General features: G+C 50.4%; 1 protein-coding gene across 3 annotated transcripts in view; it reads left to right on the top strand.

The window, feature by feature from the left end:
• The window catches only part of ASH2L (ASH2 like, histone lysine methyltransferase complex subunit), a 32697-nt gene extending 7063 nt beyond the window's left edge, over positions 1–25634 (top strand). For 2 of the 3 annotated variants that reach the window (XM_055138140.1, XM_055138157.1), the window contains exons 6-17: positions 1168–1263; positions 3607–3702; positions 5060–5135; positions 5867–5884; positions 7325–7418; positions 12252–12469; positions 19044–19211; positions 20081–20274; positions 21283–21375; positions 23406–23504; positions 24082–24141; positions 24229–25634. In XM_055138140.1, the coding sequence (XP_054994115.1) occupies positions 1168–1263; positions 3607–3702; positions 5060–5135; positions 5867–5884; positions 7325–7418; positions 12252–12469; positions 19044–19211; positions 20081–20274; positions 21283–21375; positions 23406–23504; positions 24082–24141; positions 24229–24336 (1320 nt within the window). In that variant the 3' untranslated portion in view covers positions 24337–25634. The remainder of the gene's footprint in view (positions 1–1167; positions 1264–3606; positions 3703–5059; positions 5136–5866; positions 5885–7324; positions 7419–12251; positions 12470–19043; positions 19212–20080; positions 20275–21282; positions 21376–23405; positions 23505–24081; positions 24142–24228) is intronic. The other variant, XM_055138150.1, reaches the window with a different exon arrangement.
• The last annotated feature ends 1198 nt before the right edge of the window (positions 25635–26832 follow it).

Here is a 26832-nt window from a genome sequence, read left to right as displayed (position 1 = left end):
TATTATACACAATGGAGATGTTACTGGTGCCTGCTCGAGCAAATTGGTGAACAATGGGATGTCAGTGCTACAGTGCTACTATAATCTATACTGGAGAGAGAGGGTTGGGACACACCCAGAGGTTCTCAGAGCCTACTCATGGCTCCATGCTGAGGGACCACTTCTGTCAATGCTTCGGGGCATAGGGGGTGCCGGGGGCTGAACCATGGTAGACTGCAAGTACTTTAACACCAGTACTGCCTCTCTACCTGCAGTACTGTGGTCTCTTTGCTTTTTACTTTGGAAAATTACCTGCTGGTGATTAGCACTTACTCCTGACTCTGCCCTCAAGGATTAATCCTTGTCGTGCTCAGGCGGCCATATGAGATGACAGGGGTCAAACCAGGGCAGGCTGTGTACAAGGCAAGGACCTGACCTGCTGTACTATCTGTCTCATCCTACTGTAGTCTATTAAAAGTGTGCAGTCGCTTATGTATTACTTTGAGGAGGGGTGATGAAGAAGGGGGTGTTTGTTTACGCATCACCCAGTGGTGCTCAGGGGCCCATATGTAGTGCTAGGGATCAAACCCAGTTCAGTCATGTGCAAGGCTAGCATTTTACCCACTAAATTTAGCACTTTCATACCCACCTACTTTGACTTAAATCTTTAAAAGTTGCACTGAACAAAGCTTATCCTCCCATCTTTTCCTTCTTTACGCTGATATTTTCTCTCTCTCCTTTTTTGGTGGTGTTGTTTTTGTTTGGGGGCCACACCCAGTGATGCTCAGGGCTTACTCGTGGCTCTGCGCTCAAGGATCACTCCTGGTGGGCTCAGGGGACCCACCAGGAATACTCTTTCTCCCGCCCTGAGTAGCATGTCTTTTAAAAGAGCTGCATTGGGCCAGAGATACAATACAGCAGGTGGGCTGTTTGCCTGCACTTGGCTGACCTTGGTGTGATCCACGGAACTCCATTGTACCTCCAAGCTCTGCCAGAAGTGGTGCCTGAACTCCACTGGTTATGGCCCAAAAGGGGAAAAAAATGGAATATTTATAAATTTATACAGTGACTTAAGACTATCAGGAGTTTTACTCTTGATTCTGGGAAGGATTCTGAAAATGTCATTTTTTGTGAACATAGCTTTTGAAAGTAACAATAACTGTCTGAATTTTTTGTTTTACAAATTAGGACATCATACCATTTATCGATAAATACTGGGAGTTCATGACAACCAGACAGCGACCTGGAAAAATGACATGGCCAAATAACATTGTTAAAACAATGGTAAGTAGACAAATAGTGATTAGATTTGATGATTAGAAAATGAGTGTTCTCGGGGCTGGAGTGATAGCACAGCGGGTAGGGCGTTTGCCTTGCATGCTGCCGACCTGGGTTCGATTCCCAGCATCCCATATGGTCCCCTGAGCACCGCCAGGAGTAATTCCTGACTGCATGAACCAGGAATAACCCTTGTGCATCGCCAGGTATGACCCAAAAAGCAAAAAAAAAAAAAAAGAAGAGTGTTCTCTCTTAATTCAGAAAAGAACCGAATCAAGGGACTGGCGTGATAGCACAGCAGGTAGGGCATTTGCCTTGCACGCGGTCTACCCGGGTTCGATTCCCAGCATCCCATGTGGTCCCCTGCGCGCTGGCAAAAAGTAGTTCCTGAGTGCATGAGCCAGTAATAACTCTTGTGCATCACCCAGTGTGACCCAAAAAAAAAAAAAAAGAACTGAATTAAGCAACTAAGAACGACTTAGTTTTAAATCTTGAAGAGTGTGCAGCATAGCTGCATGTAAATGTCAACCTTCAGCCATTTCTCTCAAAGTCAGTGAGATGCACATCATATCTCTTTCTTTTTTGTTTTGGGGCCATACCTGGTAGTGCTTAGGGGACCGTGCGGGGGTGGAACCCGGTACCCTTCCCTCTGTCATCTCTCCAGCTGAGTGCCAGCATTGTGTTTCCTTTTCTGGATTCAGTAAGTCAAACCCAAGGTAGGCCTCAGGCAGGTAAAGTATGTGCCCTCCCACTATAGCCATTTCCCAGAGAATTTTTTGCTTCTTTTTTTCTTTATGACTTTTTGAGCCATACCCTGAGTGCTCAGGGGAGATGTGGTTCCCTGGTTAGCCGTGTGCAAGGTAAACACTCTCCCCTCTGCTCTTGCTCCGGGCCCTGGGGCATTGTTTCTTAAGAGGCAGTCATCAGTGGTACTTTATACTGGACTCTGAAACTCTGTCTACTGCTCCTTGGTATAATTTTATACTGAAATTGGAAGCAGCTTTTTTTTTTTCTGAAGTTTTCCTAAAAAACTTCTTTGGGGGCTGGATCGATAGCACAGTGGGTAGGGCGTTTGCCTTGCACGCGGTCGACCCGGGTTCAAATCCCAGCATCCCACATGGTCCTCTGAGTACCACCAGAGTAATTCCTGAGTGCACAGCCAGGAGTAACCCCTGTGCATGGTCGGGTATGACCCAAAAAGCAAAAAAAAAAAAAAAAAAAGCTTCTTTTAGGGGCCTGAGCAGTAGAGCACAGTGGATAGGGCATTTGCCTTGCATGTGGCATTGAACCTGGGTTCAATCCCTGGCATTCCATATAATCTCCCGAGCACCGCCAGAAATAATTCCTGAGTACAGAGCCAGGAGAGACCCCTGAGCACTGTTGAGTGTGGCCCCCAAAACCAAAATAAAAGAAAATGTTTTTTTTTAAAAAACGTTTAGAGCTGGACAGATTTTAGGCACTTTCTTTGCTGAGTTTGGTCCTTGCACTGTATATTTTCTCCTGAGCTGTGTCAGGAGTGGTCCTTGAGCACAAAGCCAGCAGTAGCCCCAGAGCACCTCAGTAGCCCCCAACCGCAGAGCGCAGACCTCTGTCAACACCAGTCTCAGCTGTGCATGCTCCACAGTACGGCCTGTGTGCGATCCTTGCCAGCAGAGCAGTGAAGGGCACGGGGAGCGGGGAACAAGCTGTGCTCCCGCGACATACGGGATGCCAGGCAAGCGCCTTCCCCCTCTGTATTATTTTTTCAGCCCCAGTGTATTTTTTTTTCTTTTTTGGGTCACACCTGGTGATGCACAAGGGCTACTCCTGGCTCTGCACTCAGGAATCACTCCTGGCGGTGTTCAGGGGACCATATGGGATGCTGGGAATCGAACCCAGGTTGGCCATGTGCAAGGCAAATGCTCTACCCACTGTGCTATCGCTCCAGCCCACCCCCCAATTTATTTCTAAAAAGGCATCTGAAGGTATGTAGTATACTTATGTAGTTACTTATGAAGTATCGTAAGTAAATTGTTAGGATTCTTGTGTACTGAAGTGGGGATTAGGTTAGGATTCTGAACAGGGCTTGGGCCACACCCAGCTGTGCTCAGGGTTCCTCCTCGCTCTGGACTCGGGTCACTCCCGGCAGGGCTTGGGGTACCATATGGGGTGCCAGGGGATGGACCCAAGGCAAGCGCTCTTCCCACTGTCCTGCTGTACTATCTCCGGCCCTTCCTTTTTTTTTTTTTTTTTTTTTTTTTTAATATTTTGGCCCCAATAAAATACTTTTTCTAGAGATGGCATCTTGGGGTTGATTTCTGGAGTTGTGGTCAACCGTTAGGTAATTCTATGATGTTTTTTCTTTTTCAGAGTAAAGAGAGAGATGTTTTCTTGGTCAAGGAGCGCCCTGACCCTGGGAGCAAGGACCCGGAGGAAGATTATCCGAAATTTGGACTCTTGGACCAGGTGCATTTGTGTGCTGTGTGCTCCTCTTTGGTTTTGACCACTTGGGAAACAGGCCGTCAGGGTGTGATTGTGTGTCGGCCACATAAGCATACTGTGGCCCTCTGCACGTGCCGGTCCCTGCTGGGCTCCTGGCAGACGCATCCACATATCATTGCTCCCTCCTTAACTTCTGTTCCCGCTTGTTCGCTTAAGTGTGCTGTTTCACGGGGTGGAGTGATACAGCACAGCGGGTAGGGCGTTTGCCTTGCATGCGGCCGACCGGGGTTCGATTCTCAGCACCGCCAGTATTAAATCCTGAGTGTAGATCCAGGAGTAACCCCTGTGTATCGCTGGGTGTGACCCGAAAAGAAAAAGGAAAAAAAGTGTGCTGTTTCAGTTGGCCAGGAGGTGACTCCCCAGCACTCAACAGAAGCGTTGCCTGCAGAGGCTCCTGGCTTAGTCCCAACACCCACTGGTCCCCCAGCGCCACCAGCAGCCGTGCTGCCCCACCTCCCTAGTCCTTTTCTTTCCTTTAAAAGTTTGCTCTTAAATTTTATTTTTGTTGTGGTAAGGACCAGAGAGAGTACAGAGATAAGATGCTGCATGTACCCCACTCAGTTTGATCCACCACACCTATACCACATACAGTCCTTCAGTGATCCCTGAGCAGAGCCAGGACTAAGCCCTAAGCACTGCTGGTGTTAACCAAAACAAAAACTTGATTGTTGGCCAAGGATGCAGCTCAGATAGAGCACCTACCTTGCACGTGTGCACCCCTGCTCCAAAACACAAATAGTTGTGTGGGAGTATTTGTTGTTTTTATTACAGTAAAAATATTCAGCTGGACTAGTGCTATACCATGTACACCAGCAGAGTGCCAGGGTAACAAATACCTGTTGTGAAGAATCCATATTGCCTTACTGTGAAAACAGATTCCACTGTGTGTTCCTAGCAAAATGCAGAAATTTTTAGCAGTGCCTTTAAGTATTTGATTTGCATCACTGAAAATTGAAAATAACACTAAGAAATTCAGGTTCTTGTCTTATAAATTGAGAAGTACTGGGCCTGAATTCCTTAAAGAGCCCAATGAAAGGGGCTTAGTTTGCCTTTTCTCCCTCTGCCACTGCACTCACACCTGCCTCTGCCTAGCCTCCCTTTTTTTTTTTTTTTTTTTTGCTTTTTGGGTCACACCTGGTGATGCACAGGGGTTACTCCTGACTCTGCACTCAGGAATCACTCCTGGCGGTGCTCAGGGGACCATATGGGATGCTGGGAATCAAACCCGGGTCGGCCGCATGCAAGGCAAACGCCCTACCTGCTGTGCTATTGCTCCAGCCCCGCCTAGCCTCCCTTCTTACTGGATTTTTTTTTCCTCCAGGATCTTAGTAACATCGGTCCTGCTTATGATAACCAAAAGCAAAGCAGTGCCATGTCTACTGGTGGAAATCTAAATGGTAAGTGCCCGAGTGTCTCGTGGGTGAGATGTTTGTAAACTGTTGAATCCAAGTGTGCCTAGAATGGGCATTCTTTGGAGTTGGCTTTTAACTATTTAATAACTGGCTTTAAGTCCCAAGCTCAGTTTTTAGGAGCTGTCCAAGAAGTTGACAGATGGTAGTGGAGAGCTGTTTTCACTGCCACCATGATTGGTCTTTAAATGAAAGTAATTTAACGTGAACCAAGTACAGTTTTGAGGTCAGATTTACGGTGTTTGTACCAGCCATCCCCACCCCTGCTGCTCCTTTTCAGATGGGTCTTGCTTTTCACTCTCGTTCCTTACTTCAGCTGAATGTTTAACATACTTTTTATGCCCATCATCTGACTTTTCGTGCCTCTAAAGTTTGACTCTATTTGCATGAGGGCATGTCCACATTGATGATGTGGCGTAGCACATTTCACCTGAGGCGCCATCAGAACTCCTGCCCTTCCTTACTGGCAGCGAGCTTGGGAGGGCTGGTGAGATGCGAGGTCCTAGTGCTTCTCTGGCACATGGTTTTGTTCATGTGCCTTTCCGAGTGCCGGCACCTTCAATACCTAGCCACTTCCCCTGTTAGGAATGTCCTCAGGTAGTTTGGAAGGAGCGAAGTGAAATGTTTATCTTTTTACACCATCATTCCCCCCCACCCCCACCCCCCACCTGTTCCTGTTAAACTCTGACAAACATGTGGTGCCACTTCTGTCCCTGCAGGTGGAGCCTCTCTGGGAGGTGAATTTCTCCTTTGACTTCTTTCAGCCCCTCAGACTTAAGTATTTTGTGGCTTGGAAAATGCTTTTGCTGACTTGTGGTAGTAGCTGAAACTAAACCTAAGGTTGAAAGCATTGTGGAAATGGTGGCCGTAGCTTAGTCGGAAATGAGAGCTCCAGTTGGATGTAGTAGCTAAAGGCTTGTATGTTGTCACATTCTGCCCGGCCTGGCCAGCAGTCACCTTTACATTTTTTGTTTTGTTTAAGACCTAAAACTTCTCTTGAGATAATTGAAATGCTGATGAATTTAAAATTATTATTATTATTATTATCATCATCATCATCATCATCATCATTTTAACTAAGGTAAAAAACTTAGAGATACTCACTGCAGCATTTTGTGAATAATGCCTGCTATGGTCATAAAAAGAAATTGCTTAAGTCTGGTCCTGCGTGTGCAGAATATGACCTGCCCTTGGCGTCTTGATTCTTTTTTATTGAAGCAAAACTGCTGGTCATTTCCAAGCTTGCCCCAAACTAAGATGCAGTACCCTCTGCAGTTGTTCAACATAAAGGTGTTTTCCTGCAGTTTAAGGACGTTTCTGGAAGAGGGGGACAAAGATGAACTCACTGAGAGGAATTGCAAATAAACAAAAATTTTAGAGTAACTACTTCAGAAATATACAAGATGGTAGTAGTATTCCTCCTGGCTTCATTTTACAGTTAAACTTTTTGGGTTTTTTTCCCACACACACCTGGCAGTGCTGAGGACTTGTGCTTTTTGCTCTGTGTTCCGGCAGGGCCTGGGGAGCGATGATGAGGCACCGGGTTTGGGTCGCTGTGTGCAGTCAATGCCCTACTTGTACTACACGTGGCCCTGCTAAGTTCGTTTTGTATGAACTGTGTACATTGTTGCGGTTGGGAGGATGCTGCCGAGCACAGGTGGAGCACGCCCAACACTGCACTGCCTGGCAGAATCCCCTTCGCTGCCTCGAGCACTGGAGAGAAACACCTTTTTCCTTCTTCCGTTGTTGTATTCAGTGTTTGACGTACCTTGTCCTGTTGGGGAGTCCAGTGCGTTGGCAGACATTGTCCTCACGTTGCTGAGACTCGCTGCGCAGCTCCAGCAAGTGTGAGCATCCACTGCAGTGAGGATCCTCTCTCTGTGGATGTTTGTGTTGATTTGCAAAATAACGCAGTTGTTGCAAAAATAACACAGTTGTTCTCAGCTGGGAGTTTGCAGTCTGAGTGAGTGAAACTGCATTTGTGTCACATCCTCAGAAAGGCATCTAGTCCTTGTAGCTCATTAAGAGAGGACGGGCAGAAACGCAACACAGCCTGGTACTCGAGCTACTTGTGTGTCACACAAATGCATGTTGGGAGTGGTAGTCCCCTGGAATTTCAGTGCCCACAAGGTGCTGCCGCCTCAGCCCATCGAAAGTGATGTGCCTTCTCTCTGAAGGGGGAGTTACTGCAGGAAGCAGTGGGAAAGGAAGAGGAGCGAAGCGCAAACAGCAGGACGGAGGAACCACGGGGACCACCAAGAAGGCTCGGAGGTAGGCAGAGCACCCACTGCTTTGAACATTTCTTGATTTGGTTCTGGGGCCACACCTGGTGATGCTCAGTGCTTACTCCTGGCTCTGTGCTCAGGAGCCCACCTGGATTGTTGGGGAAGCCGGGCTGGCTGTGTGCGAGGCCAGCACTCTACCTGCTTTCTTACCACTCTGGCCCCTGTTTGAGTATTTTCTGGGCCTGGGGAGACTCTCTCCCGGGAGACAGGAGAGAGCCCAAAAGGACTGGAGCAGCGCTCTGCATGCTAGGATTGGGTCCTACCCGTACCATAGGCTCTTCCCCAACCTCTTCCCGAAGCTAGTTTTGAGCACCACTGGTGAGTTAATATTTAGAATATGTGGGCTGAAGTGCTGGTACATTGGGGAGGGCATCTGCCTTGCACGGAGTTGGCCCAGGTTTGATCCCAGGCATCACATATGGTTCCCTGAACACTGCCAGAAGTGCTTCCTGAGTGCAGAGCTAGGAGTAACCCCTGAGCATCACCAGGTGTGACCTCCCCCAATTTTTTTGAATATGTAAATATAATACAATATTTTAATAATATAGTAGATTTTGAGAAACCCATAGTTGTGTAACTTATTTGTTGGTGTTTAAAAAGTTTTTTTTTGTTTTTGTTGTATCTTAAAATAAGTATGTTGGGGGCAGTTTCAGTACATGTTTTTTGAGAGGTTTCTATGATTTTTTTAATTTTGGAGGAATTTTCAGTTTGTTTTCATTTTAAAGGGGTTCAATAAAGCTTAGTTTGTTTTGTTTTTTGTTTTTGGGTCAGACCTGGTGTTGCTCAGGGCATCTGTGCTTGGGCATCACTCAGAGGAAGTGGGGCTCAGGGGATCACATGGGGTGTTAGGAATCACTCAGGTATGTTCATCATGCAAGGCAAGTGCTGTGCTGCAGGAATGCCACTCTGGCCTGTAAATGTCATTTTCAAATTTTATTATTTTGGGGGCTGAAGCGATAGTACAGTTGGTAGGTATTTGCCTTGCACGCAGCCAACCCGGGTTCGATTCCCAGCATATGATTCCCTGAGCACCTCCAGGAGTAATTCCTGAGTGCAAAGCCAGGAGTTACCCCTGTGCATCGCCGGGTGTGACCCAAAAAAATTACTATTTTTTTTTACTTTTGGTGGGGGGCTTAGAGCCACACCCAGCCGTGCACAGGGATCATTCCTCAGGTGCTGTGTGTGGTTCTGGGGCCTGGGCAGGGGTGCATAGCAGCTGCCCTGCCAGCTGAACTCTCTCCTGCCCTGGCATCACATTTTAATCGCCGGGTATTGTTATAGATGTTCTGCTTAATTATTGGTGTATTTTATCAGACCTTTTGGGGGGTTGTTTTGTTTGGTTGGTTGGGGGCCACACCTGGCTGCTCAGGGGCTCCTCTTGGCTCTGTGTTCAGGAGTTACTCCTGGAGGTGCTGAGGGTTCATATTGGGTGCTGGGGACCAAACCGAGGTTGATGTGACGGGCAAGTTCCCTGCCTGTGTCCTGTCACTCCGGCCCTTTATACTAGGTCTCACAGAGCCTGCTTTGTAAACTGAAGCTAGCATAGATAGGCCTGTCTGTACTTAGAGAAAGTGTGATGGCTCTTAGATTGGGTACAGTCTGAATTCTCAGGCATCTGACCAGGACTTGGAACATATCTCCTGAGGATAAGGGAGGACTGTTGTCCCCTTCGAGTCTCTCATGTCTGAGGCTGAGGCCTGGCCGGAGGCTGGAGAGATCTCCGGCGCAGCCGTTAGCCCCCGGCACTGCAGGAGCAAGCCCCAAGCAACCAACCCCCCAAATTCATTCTATATTAATCTTTCTCAAACTTCATGACACTTTACTTTTTTCTTTTTTGGGGGGCCATACCCAGCGGTGCTCAGGGCTTACTCCTGGTCCTGTGCTTCAGAGTCAGTCCTGCTCGGGCTCGGGTTCACATGTGGTGCAAGGATTGAACCCAGTTGGCAGCATGCGTGACAAGTGCCCTGCCTTGTACTGTTGCTCTTGCCCCAAACTTGGCAGTGTTTTGAAGACTTATTTTACTGGGCAGTACTCCTGTGATACGGTTGGGAAGTAAAGTCTGTTAAGGCGTCTTAAGAAAAGATAGAAAAAGAGGGAATAGAACAAGTTCTATAGTTCGTTCAGAGTTTTAGTAGTCTGAGACCTCCGCGAGTGTCGTGAGCACTGCCAGGAGCGAGCCCTGAACACAGAGCCCGGAGTCAGCCCTGAGTAAGCACTGCCAGGTATGGGCCAACATTTAAAAAATAAATAAAAATTTCAAATTTTTAAAAAAAATATATTTTATTTTATGCTTTTTAATTGAGACACTGTGAGAACAGTTACAGGGCTTTCAGGATCAAGTCTTAGTCATACAGGGGCTGGAGTGATAGCATAGCGGGTAGGGCGTTTGCCTTGCAGCGGCCAGCCCGGGTTCGATTCTCAGCATCCCATATGGTCCCCTGAGCACAGCCAGGGGTAATTCCTGAGTGCAGAGCCAGGAGGAACCCCTGAGCATCGCCAGGTGTGACCCAAAAAGCAAAAAAAAAAAGTCTCAGTCATACAATGATCAAACACCCATCCCTTCACCAGTGCACTTGATCCACCACCAGGAACCCCAGAGGCCCTCCCTCTCCCCCTCTGCCTGTGTGGCAGATGATTTTCAATTAACTCATTGCTTTGATAACATTCAATTTTTGACCGAAAACTCACTATCATTATTTGGACTTTTCCCCTCAACAGTCAGACCTGTCGGAATGGCATCATTAGATCATATGTTTTCTGTTGTCGATAACAAAGAGCATATGATGTTGCACGGTCGTGAAATTGGCCCTCTAGTTTTGGGATTCTGGTATTAAGTCCTGAGGTATTTCTGCCAGCAGCCGCTGCATTCCAAGATTGGTTTGTGTGCCTCTGGGATCATGGCTGTTCAGGAGCTCGGGAGCTGTTCGTGAGAGGCCGCTGGGGTCTCATTTGGGCAGGAAGCCGGGCCGGTTCTGCCCCCTTCCCTCCATCACGAGATTCCCCATGCGTCCCATCATTGCAAGCTCCTACCTCTCTGTCCAGTTGGCACTAAACGGTGGTGATTGCCATGCTGCCGAGAGGGGAAAAGGATGAGGACAAAAACCCTTTCCCTCCCGGGGCTGCACAGGACCGTAGTTTAGTTCAGAATCCATGAGTGTAGCTGCCAGCAGCCTCTGGGTTTCTGTGCCTCTGGTATAATGGCCGCTCAGGGGTGGCGGAGCCGTTCCTGAGCGCTTTCTTTGGATATCAAGAAAGGTTTGGAGAAATATCCCAGTCCCACAAACCGGAGCCGTGTCAGTAGAAACTCGGTGTCGCCCGGACTCCATCTGGAGAAGGCGGGGACTCTGCACCTTCTCTGTCTGGTGTCCCGATGTTGTTGGCCCGGTCTTGGGTCTGGAGCATTCTCCGGCTTGCGGTGCTGCCGGCCCGGGTTCTTGCTGCTGACTGTGGCGGCAAAATGGCACCGAGGTCGGATTGAGGGCGTGACTTCCTCAGCAGGGTGGGCTGGAGACTGGGCTGGCGCCGCCCCGTTCCAGTGCCCCCACACATTTTGGAGAGATGTTGCAGTCCCACATACTGGAGCTCAGTGTCACCGGGGCTCCATCTGGAGAAGGCGAAAAGTTTCAAATCTTTAACTTTCTCTCTGGACTTCATGTCTGTTCCCTTCTTCAGTATTACTGAGGTAATAAAAGCAATACATTTCCTCTTTCCTTTTCTTTTAGGGGAGGGTGGTTTGGGGGCCGTACCTGCTAGTACTTGGGGATCACTACCGGCAGGGCTGAGGCATCGTGCGCTAACAGGCCAGTTGGCCCTGCCAGAGCAAGCACCCCACCCGCTGTACTGTGTCTCCAGCCCAAACATCAGTCATTTCTTAGACTATAGCAGATAGTGAATGCTCCTATCTCTTTTTTTTTTTTTTTTTTTTTTTTTTTGCTTTTTGGGTCACACCTGGCGATGCACAGGGGTCACTCCTGGCTCATGCACTCAGGAATCACCCCTGGCGGTGCTCAGGGGACCATATGGGATGCTGGGATTCGAACCCGGGTCGGCCGCGTGCAAGGCAAACGCCCTACCCGCTGTGCTATCACTCCAGCCCCATGCTCCTATCTCTTGAGTGTCTGATCATTCCATGTATAATAATAAATGTCCTAGTGGAAATTGCCTGGTTCATTTTTCCCACCCCCACTACCCAGTTAAGGTTTCTGGTTTCATGTTCCTGTGAGAGCAGGTCAGTGCAGCACTCGAATAAAGCTAATCCTTTGCGTTTCCCTGTTACGCCTGCAGAGGGCAGGAGGAGCCATTTGAATTAAGGAAAACATTTGTGAAGTCATTTAAGTGAGGCCATTCTTTTTTTGTTTTGTTTTGGGGCGCATTTGACTGTGCTCGGAGCTTAGCCCCCACTCTGTGCCCAGGAACCCCTTTCGGGAGGGCTTGGGGGCTCTTTAGAGGTGTTGAGGAGCAAACCCAGACTGGCTTTGTGCAAGACAAACCCTGTACTGTTGCTCCAGCCCCAAGGATGTTCTTTTTGCCTTTTTTCATCTTTTTTGTTGTTCTTCTTTTTTGTGTGTTTTTTTTTGGGGTCATGCCGAGTGATGCTCAAGGGTTGTTACTCCTGGCTCTTCACTGACTGAAGAATTACTTCTGGTGGAGCCCAGGGGACCATATAAGCTGCCAGGGGCTGGGGATCACTCCCCGGGTTGGCTGCGTGCAAGGCGAGCACCCTGCCCGCTATACTGTTCTGGCCTTTGTAAAAAATAGAGCTGAAGCACTGGACTAGAGAGTTTTCATTCTTGATTTGTTCTTGTGTTTCTTTCTACAGTGATCCTTTGTTTTCTGCCCAGCGCCTGCCCCCTCATGGCTACCCCTTGGAGCACCCATTTAACAAGGACGGCTACCGGTATATTCTGGCGGAGCCCGACCCCCATGCCCCTGACCCGGAGAAGCTGGAGCTCGACTGTTGGGCAGGGAAACCTATCCCTGGCGACCTGTACAGAGCCTGCCTGTATGAACGGGTTTTGTTAGCCCTACATGATCGAGGTACGTAAGGTCTTACTTGGATTTCTCTTGGATTTGGCGGGGGTGGGGTTCACACCTTGTGGTGGCTCCTGGCTCTGCAGTTCTCGGGCGACCACGTGTGGTATCTAGGGTAGCAGCTGGGCTTGGCGGGGTGCAGGACAAACGCCTGGTTTCCCATCTTATCTCTCCAGCCTATGAGAGAAAAAAAAAGTTTCTGGGCTATTACTTTTTTTTTTTTTTTTGGTGGGGGGCTACGCCTGGCAGCGCTTAGGGCTTCCTCTTGGCTCTGCTCAGGAATCACTGCTGGTGGGGCAAGACCCAGCTGAGCTGTGCAGGGCAGTCCCCAACCCACTGCAGTCTCTCCAGCCCTTCGGAAAAAGCGCTGATGTTTGTGTTGGGACTAGTGTTACCTTGAACTACTGTTGTTATTTCCTTCCAGTGTAGAATTACGTATACATGTCACATAAACCACTTTATATATCTTACTTATTTTGAACTGAGTTTGAAGGAGAGCATTTGAGCCACACTCGGCAGGCTTGGGGACTACTCCTAGATCTGTATAAAGGATCAAAACTATTTTAAATTTAAAGTAAAGCTGCAAAAAAAAAAAAAAAGTCACTCCAGGGGCTGGAGGGATAGTTAAAAACAAATTTCTCTCTTTTTCGCCACACCCAGCAATGCTCAGGAATCACTCGAAACAGGATTTGTGGACTAAACACACCTTAACCTCTGTACTCTCTCTAGCCTCTACATAAATACTTTTTTTTTTTCTTCGTTTTGGGTCACACCTGGTGGTGTTCAGGGGTTACTCCTGGTTCATGCACTGAGGAATTACTCCTGGCGGTGCTTGGGGGACCATATGGGATGCTGGGAATTGAACCTGGGTCAGCCGCGTGCAAGGCAAACGCCCTACCTGCTATACTATCGCTTCAGTCCCCATAAATACTTTTTTAAAGTTAATATTGTAGGTCCAGAGACATGGTTAGTGTTTGTGAGATTCTAGCACCTCAAAAAAAAAAAAAGCAAGTTTATGAAAGCAATATCATTTGTTTTATATTGTTATTATTGTTGTTGTTGTTACTATTATTATTTTGCTTTTTGGGTCACATCTGGCGATGCACAGGGGTTACTCCTGGCTCTACACTCAGGAATTACTCCTGGCGGTGCTCAGGGGACCATATGGGATGCTGGGAATCAAACCCGGGTTGGCCTCTTGCAAGGCAAACACCCTACTCACTGTGCTATTGCTTTAGCCCTGTTTGTTTTATTTTTGAGCCACACCCAGCAGTGCTCTGGTCTTACTCCTAGCTCTGCACTCAAGATGTTTGGGGAACCATATCTGGTACCCCAGGTTGAACCTGGGTCAGTGTGTGCAAGGCAAGCACCTACCTGCTGACCTGCTGTACTATCACTCTGCTCTTGAAAATTCTTTTTGTCTGTTTTGTTTTTGGGCCACACCAGTAGTACTTAGAGCTTACTCCCGGCTCTGTGCTCAGGGTTCACTCCTGGCAGAGTTTAGAGAACCATGTGGGCTATTGGGGATTGAACCTGGGTCTGCTGAGTGGTGGGCCAGTAGCTTACCTGCTGTACTAGCTCTCTGTCGAGGCCTAAAGCTTAAACATAATTTCTTGCTATCATCTAGGTCAGAAGTTCTCAAACATTGATCTACTATTACCAAAAGTTATTACTGGAAGTTGGTTGTTGGAGTTCTTTTGTTTTTTTTTGTTTTGGTTTGTTTTTTTTTGCTTTTTGGGTCACACCTGGCAATGCACAGGGCTTACTCCTGGCTCTGCACTCAGGAATCACCCCTGGCCATGCTCAGGGGACCATATGGGATGCTGGGATTTGAACCCGGGTCGGCCGCGTGCAAGGCAAACGCCCTACCCGCTGTGCTATCTCTCCAGCCCCTGTTTTTTTCTTTTACTTAGTAATTTTTTCTAATTCGATCACTGTGTGACAGACCATTACACAGCCTGCAGCCTGCCTCCTGCCAGGCTCTTTTCTTCTCTTTGTTTTTGTGCATTGTTGTCATTGGTGTCACCGTCCTGTGGTGACCTGGGGTCCCCTGGTGGGTTTGGGACCAATAACCATCCCCACTCCCCACCCCCCACCCCCGGCTGATGGAGGAACAGGGGCCACAGACTGGTAATTAGTGGTTGGTAAGCAGTGGCCATTTCTTCAGATCTCTCAGCAGTAATTAGAAATCATGAAGGGTTGAGGTTGCAGTTACTTGTAGGTGTGGTTGAACATTGTAGACAGTGAACAGAGGTGAAGCCCCGCCAGGGGGAGCTTCTAGGAGACCCATGCAGGGACAGAATCTCATCTAGGGGCTCCAGCACTCCAGATCCCCGCTAGGGGGTCTGCCCAAGGGCGGAATTCTGTCTAAGGGCACATTGCTTTCTCCTTTCCTTTACTGGAGTCCATTTAAACAGTCCATATTAAATTTCTTTCTTAATAATATTTCTAGTCATTTTGTATGAACACAGAGATACAGGCTTTTATCCATACCCTAGATTAAGCTTAATGGATGGCTTTACTGTGGGGGGTGTAACTCAGTTAACCTAAGCTCCCTGCAGAAGGAGAAAGGACAACCCAGTGTTAAACCTGAAATGCTTTGAACTATAATCCAACAGTGCATTATGGTTTGCAGTACAAGTACTAAGTTGTGGTGGTCCCATCCTGTCCAGCAGGGAGGACCCTTCGTGGGGCTAAGGAGGGGATGCAGCCGAATGAACAGACGCAGAGCCAGAAGGAGGAGGAGAGAGACAGAGAGTTTATTTTACTGCAGTTACAATACTTATACCTTTCTGCTGGGAGGAGGTGGTATAGTATGCATGCTTGGACCCCCATAGGAACAGTAGTAAAATGCAGATCAGGCATGGGCATTGGCTAGTGAGAGACAAATGGTGAAATGATAAGATCAGTAAGGTCAGCAGTGGCAACCTTGTTACAGGAATCCCAAGTAAGCCTTCGCTTGACTAGAAGATAAGAGCCAGGCTTGTAAAATGGCTCCCTACACTAAGTAGTCATCAAGTTTGTTCAGGGTGTTCAAAGGTACAGTTGGAGTAGCGTTTTTTAACTGGGTGGTGACCCAGAAAAAAAAAAATTCAGCCACGTGTGGGTCCAGGAAGATTGATGAGATTCAGAGATTCTGGAGCAGGGTCAGTAGATGAGCTTCAAGGCCGGGTTGGAGGTGGCTTGTGGGTGTGGCTCCCATGTACCTCAATTTTGACAGTTTTAATTTCTTGGGAATCTTGGTCCTGAGTTGTTGGCTTCTGGCCAAGGCATGGCGGCAATTTGGGGGCATCGGGCAGCTGGAGGATATCAGGCTGCCGGTGGGTACTCTTGTCTTGTGCCTGGGGGGCCCCACTGGTGATGGTAGCTGCAGCTCTGGCAGGCTCAGGAACGGGGCCAGGGCAGCTCTTGTCCATGGCTCGACGCTTTGGGCGGGTGGCCAGTCCAGCAGGGCCTGAGGGGGGCTCCTCTCTGCCCCCTGTGGGTCTGCTCTCCCCAGTTCAGCAGGGCCTGAGGGGGCTCCTCTCTGCCCCCTGTGGGTCTGCTCTCCCCAGTCCAGCAGGGCCTGAGGGGGTTCCTCTCTGCCCCCTGTGGGTCTGCTCTCCCCAGTTCAGCAGGGCCTGAGGGGGCTCCTCTCTGCCCCCTGTGGGTCTGCTCTCCCCAGTCCAGCAGGGCCTGAGGGGGCTCCTCTCTGCCCCCTGTGGGTCTGCTCTCCCCAGTCCAGCAGGGCCTGAGGGGGCTCCTCTCTGCCCCCTGTGGGTCTGGTCTCCCCAGTCCAGCAGGGCCTGAGGGGGCTCCTCTCTGCCCCCTGTGGGTCTGGTCTCCCCAGTCCAGCAGGGCCTGAGGGGGGCTCCTCTCTGCCCCCTGTGGGTCTGGTCTCCCCAGTCCAGCAGGGCCTGAGGGGGGCTCCTCTCTGCCCCCTGTGGGTCTGGTCTCCCCAGTCCAGCAGGGCCTGAGGGGGCTCCTCTCTGCCTCCTGTGGATCTGGTCTCCCCAGTTCAGCAGGGCCTGAGGGGGCTCCTCTCTGCCCTGGTGGGTCTGGTCCCCGCAGTCCAGCAGGGCCTGAGGGGGCTCCTCTCTGCCCCGGTGGGTCTGGTCTCCATCAGTTGCTGCTCAGGGAGAGTTTCCTCCATAAGATGCGAGGGCTGACCTGGGGCACGATGGCTGCTATGACCCCCTGCCAGGGGCGGTGAGTGGCAGGGAACCCGGGACGCACGCTCCACTCACTGTTTGTCCACCCAAGAGTGCTGCTATCAGTGCTCCAGAGCCCACAGCGCTGCCCCCATCTTCACTAATCCTCTCTGGCCGGTGGTCTGCCCAGTGCCAGCTCAGTTCCACTTACAGCCACGCTGAGAGGACAGAGTTAAAGGGCACTTAGAACATTCCCACAGGGCCTATCAGCCCCACTGTTCAGAGCACCAGGTGCTGCCCGGATTGCTGCCCCCTGCCAGCTCTGGCACCTGCTGCCATCTTCTCTGCCCTCACGCTCCTCCTGAGTCAGTTTGCTTTCATTGAACAAGAATAGCCCACCCCATTTCGCCTTACCTCCTCCTCTGCCTGTTCATGCTGTGACCTGGGGGTGGGTTGCCCACTTTGGAAAGCATGAATCCATGATCACTTAGCCTTGATTGTCTCAGTATCTGTTTATCTTGCCCAAAATAATGATCACCAAGAAAAGATGGTAACTTCACAGTGACCGGCCCACTCAGTTCCTTCTTAACCGAAGAATCAGAATTTAGGGGCCATGGGGATGGCCATGGGCTGGAATGTCGACTCTCCGTCTGGTTTATGTAGTCAGCCCGTGGTGCCCTGAGCATGCTGGGAGTATTCCCCTGAGCACTGCTAGGTGTGACCCCAAAACAGAAACAAAAGCTGCTTGAGAAATAGTTCAGCAGGTAAGGTCCTTGCTTTGCACGCGTACAAGTCAGTTTATCCCATTACCCACTACACCCAGAACCGCCAAGAGTGAGCCTGAGCACCACTGGGTGTGACCCGCAAAACGGGTAGAGCAGTTTTGATGTGCACTTTCTCATATTAAGCATCAGGAGGCACAGCATTGCCTCAGGCCTGGCCAGAGGCCTCAAGGGCAGAGACGGACCACTGCCCGCTGGGGGCCTGCTCTTCAGACAGGGAGAGCCGCCTCACTCGCCTGCACGTGACCGCTGAGCGAGCTGTGGGCTCTCCTGGCTCCTCACCCAGGAAACTGGCCATTTGAAAACATAACATTAATTTGAAAATGTTACGGCTGCGTTCATCGCATTATAATATTCATCTTCTAGGTTTGATAGTTTTATCCTGGCTCTATGTTTTGTTGGCATTTATGGAAATGAGTGAAGGGCACATGAGGGTTAATCTCGGGGGCAGTGTACTCTTGGCACTTGGGGGCCAAACCTGGGGTTCATGCGTGCAAAGCGTTGTTCTGACCCTTTGCGCTATATGTACCACTGAGAAATGCATTATTTATGTATTTGGGATTTGGGGCCACACCTAGCATTGCTCAAGGACTTCCTGGCTCTGTGGTGCTTAGCATTTGAACCAGGGTCAGCAGGATCCATGGGAAACTTCTTACCCCCTGGACCTTCTTGCCTGACCCTGAGGACTGCTGTTTTTGAAAGTATGAAATTAAAAGTCAGTTTTCAACTGAAGAGTCAAGTCTGCTGGTTAATTTGGGGGGTGGGGTTGAACTGAAGTTATACACGTGAGACATATACTCTGCCATTGAGTTGCATCCCTCAGCCCCTTATGCTGTGTCTGAGGTTGAGAGATTCCTGAATTCATATTTTATTTAATTTTAATTTTTTTTTTAATTTTAGGTTTTTGTTTTGTTTTGTTTTTTCTCTTTGGGTCACACCTGGCAATGGACAGGGGTTACTCTTGGCTCTGCACTCAGGAATCACCCCTGGCAGTGCTCAGAGGACCATATGGGATGCTGGGAATCAAACCCAGGTCAGCCGCATGCTAGAGTTACCCTTGTACTGTTGTCTTCAGTACAATACTAAACGCCCTACCTACTGTACTATTGCTCCCGCCCCTTTTAGTTTTGCTCTTGGACTGGAGTGATAGCACAGTGAGTAGGGTGTTTGCCTTGCACGCGGTCGACCCGGGTTTGATTCCTTTGTCCTCTCGGAGAGCCTGGCAAGCTACTGAGAGTATCGCGCCTGCACAGCAGAGCCTGGCAAGCTACCCGTGGTGCATTTGATATACCAAAAACAGTAACAACAAGTCTCACAATGGAGGCGTTACTGGTGCCTGCTCAGGCAAATCAACGAACAATGGGACGATAGTGCTACAGTGCTACAGTTTTGTTTTTGGGCCATTCCCGGCAGCGCTCACGGGGTCATTTGGGATGCCGAGGGTCGGACCTAGGTTGGCCACGTGCAAAGCAGCTGCCTCCCCACTCTCATGTCTGTGGCTGCCTGAATTCATATTTCAAATTCCTGGCCTGACTTTAGATTCGTAGCCTTGTCCCTTTGGGTTTTGTCTTGTTTTCCTGGAGCAGAAGGGACCCATTTTCGTGGCATTTGTCTCCCAGTTTCTGCAGATTCATCCGTTTCCGACTGCGTTTTTCCCTGTCACTGCAGCTCCCCAGTTAAAGATCTCTGATGACCGGCTGACTGTGGTTGGAGAGAAGGGCTACTCCATGGTTCGGGCTTCTCACGGGGTGCGGAAGGGCGCCTGGTACTTTGAGATCACCGTGGACGAGATGCCGCCCGACACTGCTGCCCGGCTGGGGTGGTCCCAGCCCTTAGGTGAGCTGGAGGGTGCCTGTGCCCGTGCTAGAGGCGGGTGGTAGATGCAGGACTCTGGGGCATGCTGGTGGGTGTAGAGGCGTGTGTGCATCCGTGCATGTGTGTGTGCGTGCGCACGTGCGTGTGCGCGTGCGTGTGTGTGTGTGTGTGTGTGTGCGCGCGTGTGCGTGTGTGTGTGTTAGAGGGATCTTCCCTAGCTCTACCATGGAGCACACTGCAGTTCCTAGAAAATTTGTGGTCTTTGTTTTGTTCTGGGCCCCACCATGCAGTGCTTCCTTCTGCCTCTGCTCAGGGCGTCGTTTCCGGGTGTGGTTTCTGGGTGAACCCAGGTCCACCTCGTGTGAGGCAGATGCCTGCTGTATTATTTTTCTGGCCACTGTTATTCTTTGTCTATAAGAAATAGACTTTTAGGGGCTGGAGCGATAGCACAGCGGGTAGGGCGTTTGCCTTGCACGTGGCCGACCCGGGTTCGAATCCCAGCATCCCATATGGTCCCCTGAGCACCGCCAGGAGTAACTCCTGAGTGCAGAGCCAGGAGTAACCCCTGTGCATCGCCAGGTGTGTCCCAAAAAGAAATAGACTTTTAGCAATTTTATAAAATTTACAAGATTAGGAGCTGGAGCAATAGCACAGTAGGTAGGATGTTTGCCTTGCATGCGGTCAACCTGAGTTTGATTCCTAGCATGCCATATTGTCCCTTGAGCACCGCCAGGAGTAATTCCTGAGTACATGATACAGGAGTAAGCCCTGTGCAATGCCAGGAGTGACCCCAAAACAAAACAAAACAAAAAAAATTACAGAATTAAAAATAGCCTTTTATTCGCAAACCAGAATTGACTTGCTTTTATATCTTTTTTTAATTGGGGCAGGTAACCTTCAGGCTCCCTTAGGTTATGATAAATTTAGCTATTCTTGGCGGAGCAAAAAAGGGACCAAGTTTCACCAATCTATTGGCAAACACTACTCGTCCGGCTATGGGCAGGGAGACGTCCTGGGGTTCTACATCAATCTTCCTGAAGACACAGAGACTGCCAGGTCTCTGCCTGACACGTACAAAGACAAGGTGAGTTTGTCTCGGCGATTCTTGGCCTGTTTCATGTTTTGGTGTTTGGGGTGCACTGGCAGGTTCCCGGGGTTCGTGTATTTCTGGAGATGGAGCCTGCAGAGAATGACGGGCTGGCTGGCCCCGGAGGCCTGCGGCCGGCAGCTGTGCCCACAGCCGTTGTTCTTTAGGGGAGCAGAGTGGGCCGCACCTGGCAGAGTCAGGGTGCCCTGGCTCGACTGGTGCTGGGCATCAGACCTGGGTTGTCGCCAGCCAGCACCTGACTCCTGCACCCACTCTCAGCCTCTGCCGTGTTGTGCCTCTTCCGAACATTTTCACCTGTGTCCGAGTCAGAAGACCCTGAGCCAGTGTCTGAGCAGAGCCCGGCACCTCGCCTGCTGTGACTCCTGCTTCACCCCAGGGTTCTCAGGCTACTTCTGAGCATGCTCAGGGGACCGTGGGTGCTGGGTATTGAAACTGGGGCTCCCGCGTGTGAGACATGCACTCCCTGCTTTGAGCCACCATCTGGCAGCTCCCAGCCAGCTGAGTGGCTCTGAGGGGATGCTGCTGCTCGGGTCTCTGGGGCTTCCCAGACTTTACCTGGCAATGCTGGGAGATGGTGTCACAGGTGGGACCGGGGTGGGCTGCACGCAGGACAGTGCTTTCACCCCTATCCTGTCATTCAGGTCCCAGCGGCAGGGACTTTTTGGTTTGGTTTGGGGGCCAGAGCTGGCAATACTCGGGTTACTGCTGGCCCTGTACTCAGGAGTCAGTTCTGAGAGTGCTCTGGGGTCCACAGGGGGTGCTGGGAATAGAACCTGGGTTGTGCGGCGCGAGCGCATTACCACTGTTCTCTCCAGCCCCACCTCAGGTGCTCTGTAAGCGGCACGTGTGTGCTGTAGACCCTGGGGTGTTAGCTGCAGAGGTCTTAGAGTTGCTGCTGTAGGGCCCAGGGTCTTCCTTCTCCCTCCGTGATGGTGTAGCTAATGCTTTAATACTCTCTTCTCCTGGGTTCTGCTGTTTCCTTAGGCATTGATAAAGTTCAAGAGTTACCTATATTTTGAGGAAAAAGACTTTGTGGATAAGGCAGAGAAGAGCCTAAAACAGACTCCACATAGTGAGGTGAGTCCCAGTTGTTAAAAACACCAGAGCTGCAAGTCCCTGAAGATCGGGCCGACTAACAGACAAGGAGAGGCACGGGGTCCGCGGGAAGGAAGCGCTTCCTGCTAACCAGCTGTTTGCCACCGCCTGTGGTGTGTTCTTTCTCTGGCACTGGGTGGCAGCCCAGCAGTGAGTGACAAGTGTTCTTTTGGGAACATTCTTGAAGCTAAAACAGTGGTCCAATGAGAAAAACTTTAAGAGATGGTCGGAACGGTAGACGGGAGGAGCACCAGGCTGCGAGGATGCTGGCCTTGCTGTGTGTGATCTGGAGGCCACAGGACCCACTAGTTCATTGGGTGTCTCTGGAACTTTCCCTGCCTTCCTTCCCCAGGGCTGTTGGGAACACGTACTGATATCATAACTCAGAGATGGCACATCTGGACTGGCCACTCAGACTAAGAGTAGAAGAGAGGTGGAAAGTTTTGGGCTGGAAATACTTTCACAGAAGTGCTGGGCCATCACCACTGCAGACACAGAAGTGAATGTCGATGTAGAAAACCTATGGTGCCAGTTGATTTTAAGGAAAAAATGGTAAAAGGAAACAGTAGCTCTGTGGAGGATAGAGGCGAAAAGCAGTGACTGTTTTAAGGGGAGTAACTTTTTCTGAAGTCCATGTATATTGGTTAAGAGAATATGTAGTGGTGAAGAGAACATTAAGGAAAGAGGTAGGAAAGGAGAATTTAGGAGCAAGATGTTTGCCCACAACAGTTGTGCTCAGGGTTGTTCTGGCTCTGTTCATGAGCTGCCCCCTGCAGTGTTCAGGGGGCCATGCGGGGCCAGGGATTGACCTCAGGCCTCTTACAAACAAAATATGCACGGAGTCTGTTGACCCGTCTCTCCACTCCAGAGACTGAGAACCTTTGACAGAAAATCCTACCCAGATTTTTCAAAAGAAAAATGCAGAAGAGGGGCCAGAGCGATAGCACAGTGGGGAGGGCGTTTGCCTTGCACGCGGCTGACCCGGGTTCGATCCCTGGCATCCCATATGGTCCCCCAAGCACCGCCAGGAGTAATTGCTGAGTGCAAAGCCAGGAGTAACCCCTGAGCATCGCTGGGTGTGACCCAAAAAGCAAAAAGAAAAAGAAAAGAAGAAAAATGCAGAAGAGCGAACTTGCTGCAAGGAGAGGAGACAAACAGATGGGTGCGGTTCAGAGGAACCCACGGGAGAGCAATGGGTTTTTATTTTTTAGTTGTTTTGTTTGTTTGGGGCCACACCCAGCAGTGCTCAGGGCTTGCTCCTGAATCTCCCTCAGGGATCGTTCCTGCTGGGGCTCAGGGGACTATTTGGGGTGCCAGGGTCAAACCTGAGCCTGTTCACTGTAGTATCACTCAGGTCCCAGATGAAGATTGGTTTTGGGTTTTTGGGCCACATCTGGCGATGCTCAGGGTTTATTCCTGACTCAATACTCAGAAGTTACTCCTGGGCTCAGGGGACCATATGAAATGCTGGAAATCAAAACTGCAAGGCAAGCACCCTACCAGTGTAGTATCTCTCTGGCCCCAGACCCCAAAGGAAATTTTATAAATGCAGTGTAGCGTGTAATAATAGAACTCTCTGGTGTGAGTAGCGTAGGATCTTGGAAAGAGCACAAATCTTTTTTTTTTCCTTTTTGGGTCACACCCGGCGATACACAGGGGTTACTCCTGGCTCATGCACTCAGGAATTACTCTTGGCGGTGCTTGCGGGACCATATGGGATGCTGGGAATCGAACCCGGGCCGGCCGCATGCAAGGCAAACACCCCACCACTTTGCTATCACTCCAGCCCCAAGAGCACAAATCTTAAGACTAAAGATAAGTAGTACATAGTATTATGTACCAGCGAAAATAGTACATGAAAATAGGTTCAAGGGGCCAGAACAATAGTACAGCGGGTAGATGTTTGCCGAACCCAGGTCAGCTGCTTGCAAGGCAAATGCCCAGCCTGGTGTACTCTCTCTGGCCCCATCTTGTATTAAAATGTTTAAGTAAAACCATGGTTCTTGTTTCAGATAATATTCTATAAAAATGGCGTCAATCAGGGCGTGGCTTACAAAGACATCTTCGAGGGGGTGTACTTCCCCGCCATCTCGCTGTACAAGAGCTGCACGGTGCGTACCTCCACTGGCGGCCGCCCTCTCTCTGGGGCCCTTTATTTGGGTTTTCAAGGTAGGGTGCAGGAGAGGAGGGATGGCACAGCCTCGTAGGGTTCTGGTTGGGGGAAGTGTACCCAGCAGTGCTCCATGCGGGGGGGCTGTTCCCGCATGCCCGCCCTTGGAGCTCTCTCCCTGACATTTTATTACGGGGGAGGTGCCTGCATCCTGATTCACGCTCTGGGGATCCCGCTGGCTGGCTCCCCAGGCCTTTCATATGCAAGGCACTCACTCGCAGCCTCTGAGGCTTCATTTGGAGAGAGAAATGTACTGTGTCTATATTAACTTTTTCACTGTTTTCTTTTTCTTTTCTTCTTTTGTTTTTGGGCCACGTGTGGCAATGCTCGGGGGTTACTCCTGGCTCTGCACTCAGGAATCATTCCTGGCTGTGCTCAGGGGACCATATGAGGTGCCAGGGATCCCATGTCTGTTGTGTGCCAACAAACGCCCTATCCACTGGATTCTCTTCCTGGCCCCATAACCTTTTCACTGTTTTGTTCTCTTTACTATTTCTGCTTTAATTGATCTGATCCAGGTTTCCATTAACTTTGGACCATGCTTCAAGTTTCCTCCAAAGGACCTCACTTGCCGCCCTGTAAGTAAGGCTGACACTGACGGTCTGTCCTCTTACTTGGTGCTGTGGTCGCGCCCTCACCGACTCCCTCTCTTCTTCCTCCCCCAGATGAGTGACATGGGCTGGGGTGCCGTGGTGGAGCACACCCTGGCCGATGTCCTGTATCACGTGGAGACGGAAGTGGACGGCAGGCGGAGCCCGCCCTGGGAACCCTGACCGGGACTCTTCCCTGCTTTGCCGACCGGACTCTGGGGAACGGGGTGGCCTGGGTGGGCGGTGGTGGAATGCTGCAGATATGTTCTGGAAGATGCAGCACAACCCGGATGGGGCACGTTCAAGGCGGGACAGCGCCTGCCCCCAGCACTCCTCACTCCTGCAGCTGCTCTTTCTGTGTGCCCTTTGCCAACACCTGCTGCCCTTGTTCCCGCCTGCCCAAGTCCCCTGTAAGACTGGTGCTGTGTGCCACCTGCCCCGCCTCTTGGGACTTGTGTTACTGCATCTTCTAAGGTGTGAAGCTGCTTGTCCAGACCATCTCGGAAAGTCGTGTCCTTCAGTGCTCAGTGATGTCACCAGCCTGACTCCAGGAGGTGGTGGACAGTGAGGACAGTTGAGGTCAGTGGCTGCCCATGCAGACCATGCCGAGACGCTTTCCCAGGGTGGGGCTTGTGTTCTTGATTGTACAGCAGACTCGACACTGGCATCTCTGCAGCTGCTGGGCTGTGGAACTGACTGAAGGAGCGTGCTCGCAGCTTTACCACCAGGAACTTCCCCAATAAAACTTGTCTCCAAGTTGGCATGGCACTTTGCTTCCCCTTCCGGCCAGGTTTCTCCCCGACTGTTGGAAGGGTGGGCTGTCTGAGTAGGGAGCCAGTGACAGGATTGCAGCTCAGCCCGTTCCTATTGTCGCTCCACTTTCCCCCGCCAGCCCAGGACCCGCTTACAGCTACAGAAGTCAGATTCTCAAGGAAGCGAACCAGTTGGAAAGGTCTCCCGGGGCTGATAGCACAGCGGGTAGGGCATTTGCCTTGCAGCGGCCGACCTGAGTTCAATTCCCAGTATCCCATATGGTCCCCTGAGCACCGTCAGGAGTGATTCCTGAGTGCTAGAGCCAGGAGTCAGCCCTGAGCATTGCTGGGTGTGACCCAAAAAAACAAAAAAAAAGTCTCCCGGCCGCCCTCCAGTCCCCTGTGTGAGCAAGCTGGTGATCAGTGTAGGCTTCCTGCCTTGCCAGCCTTTGCAGTCGCCAGGACTGAGTGGGTTTCGGAGTACTGACACCAAGTGTGTGAGTGAGACGCCCTGACCCACGGTGCCCCCCACAGTGCTGGCCCCAAGAGGTGGCAGGGTGGGATGGGGTGGGCACACAAAGGCCGTGTTAGACCAGCAGCGTCAGAAATCTGCAGATGGTTCCTCGATGGGCCAGAGAAAGGACTTCCTCAGTCTTGACTTCCTCTCAGACTCCATGCTCATCCCGCCCGCAGCCAGTCTTCTGATAAAGTTGAACTGAGCAACTGCCATGCTGAGGCTTCTTTTATTTCCCTTTTTTGTTTTTTTTTTTTGGGGGGGGGGGCACACGAGCTGTGCCCAGGCTTACTCCAGACTCTGCTCGGAGATCTGAGCTTGGGATGGGGCCCGGGTCGGCCACCTGCTTCCCAGCGTCCTGCCCTTTACCTCCCTTTGTAGACTGGCTCACCGTGAGATAGTTAATTTGTGCCAAATTCACCGCAAATCATGCCTGTTGACTCATTGGAGGTTGACCAAATGTTTTTCTTTAAAAGTTTTAATTTTGGGCCACACCTGGCAGTGCACAGAGCTTACTCCTGGCTCTGCACTCAGGGGTCGTGCTTGGCACTGCTCGGGAACTTTACGGAGTGGGGAGGGGGCCAAGCCCGCTCAGCCAGCTGCAAGGAAAGCACCTTACCCACTGCTATCGCTGCCTCCAAGGTGTGCCTAAATTTCACCAAATTTTGAATGATTATCGTAGTTTAACAATGGTAGCTTTGGCTAATTGTTTTCTAACAAGTGACCCAGTGCTTTTTTCAGTTGCTGCCTTTGAATAGGAAGCCTAACCGTGCAAATGCAGGCTAAGTCCTGTCATTCACCCCTAAGCACCACGCCTGTTCACTCACAGCTGATTTGGTTATAAGCCTCTGGATCCTCAGAGTTGGAGACATTTTCTTTTCTTTTTTTTTTTTTTAAGTGAAGCAAGGTCATTTTTACTCATCAAAACTTGCTTAGAGGGGCTGGAGCAATAGCACAGAGGGTATGGTGTTTGCCTTGCATTCAGCCAACCCGGGTTCAAATCCCAGCATCCCATATGGTTCCCTGAGCACCACCAGGTGTAATTCCTGAGTTCAGAGCCAGGAGTAACCTCTGTACATCGCCAGGTGTGACCCAAAAAGCAAAAAAAAAAAAAAACTTAGATGTGAGGAGGGGCTGGAGCAATAGCACAGCGGGTAGGGCCTTTGCCTTGCACGCCGCCGACCCTGGTTTGATTCCCAGCATCCCATATGGTCCCCCGAGCACCGCCAGGGGTGATTCCTGAGTGCAGAGCCAGGAGTAACCCCTGTGTATCGCTGGGTGTGACCCAAAAGGAAAAAATAAAGATGTGAGGAGACACAATGTGGGAAATGGGGACGGGGAAGGGTACTTGCCTTGCATGGAACCGACCAGGGTTTGATCCCTCACACCCCATATGGCCCCTCGGGCCCCGCA

This window comes from Sorex araneus, chromosome 1 (genome assembly GCF_027595985.1).
Source record: "Sorex araneus isolate mSorAra2 chromosome 1, mSorAra2.pri, whole genome shotgun sequence".
Lineage (NCBI taxonomy): Eukaryota > Metazoa > Chordata > Mammalia > Eulipotyphla > Soricidae > Sorex > Sorex araneus.
The sequence above is the reverse complement of the archived record's forward strand: the minus strand, read 5'-3'. Positions and strand labels throughout refer to the sequence as shown.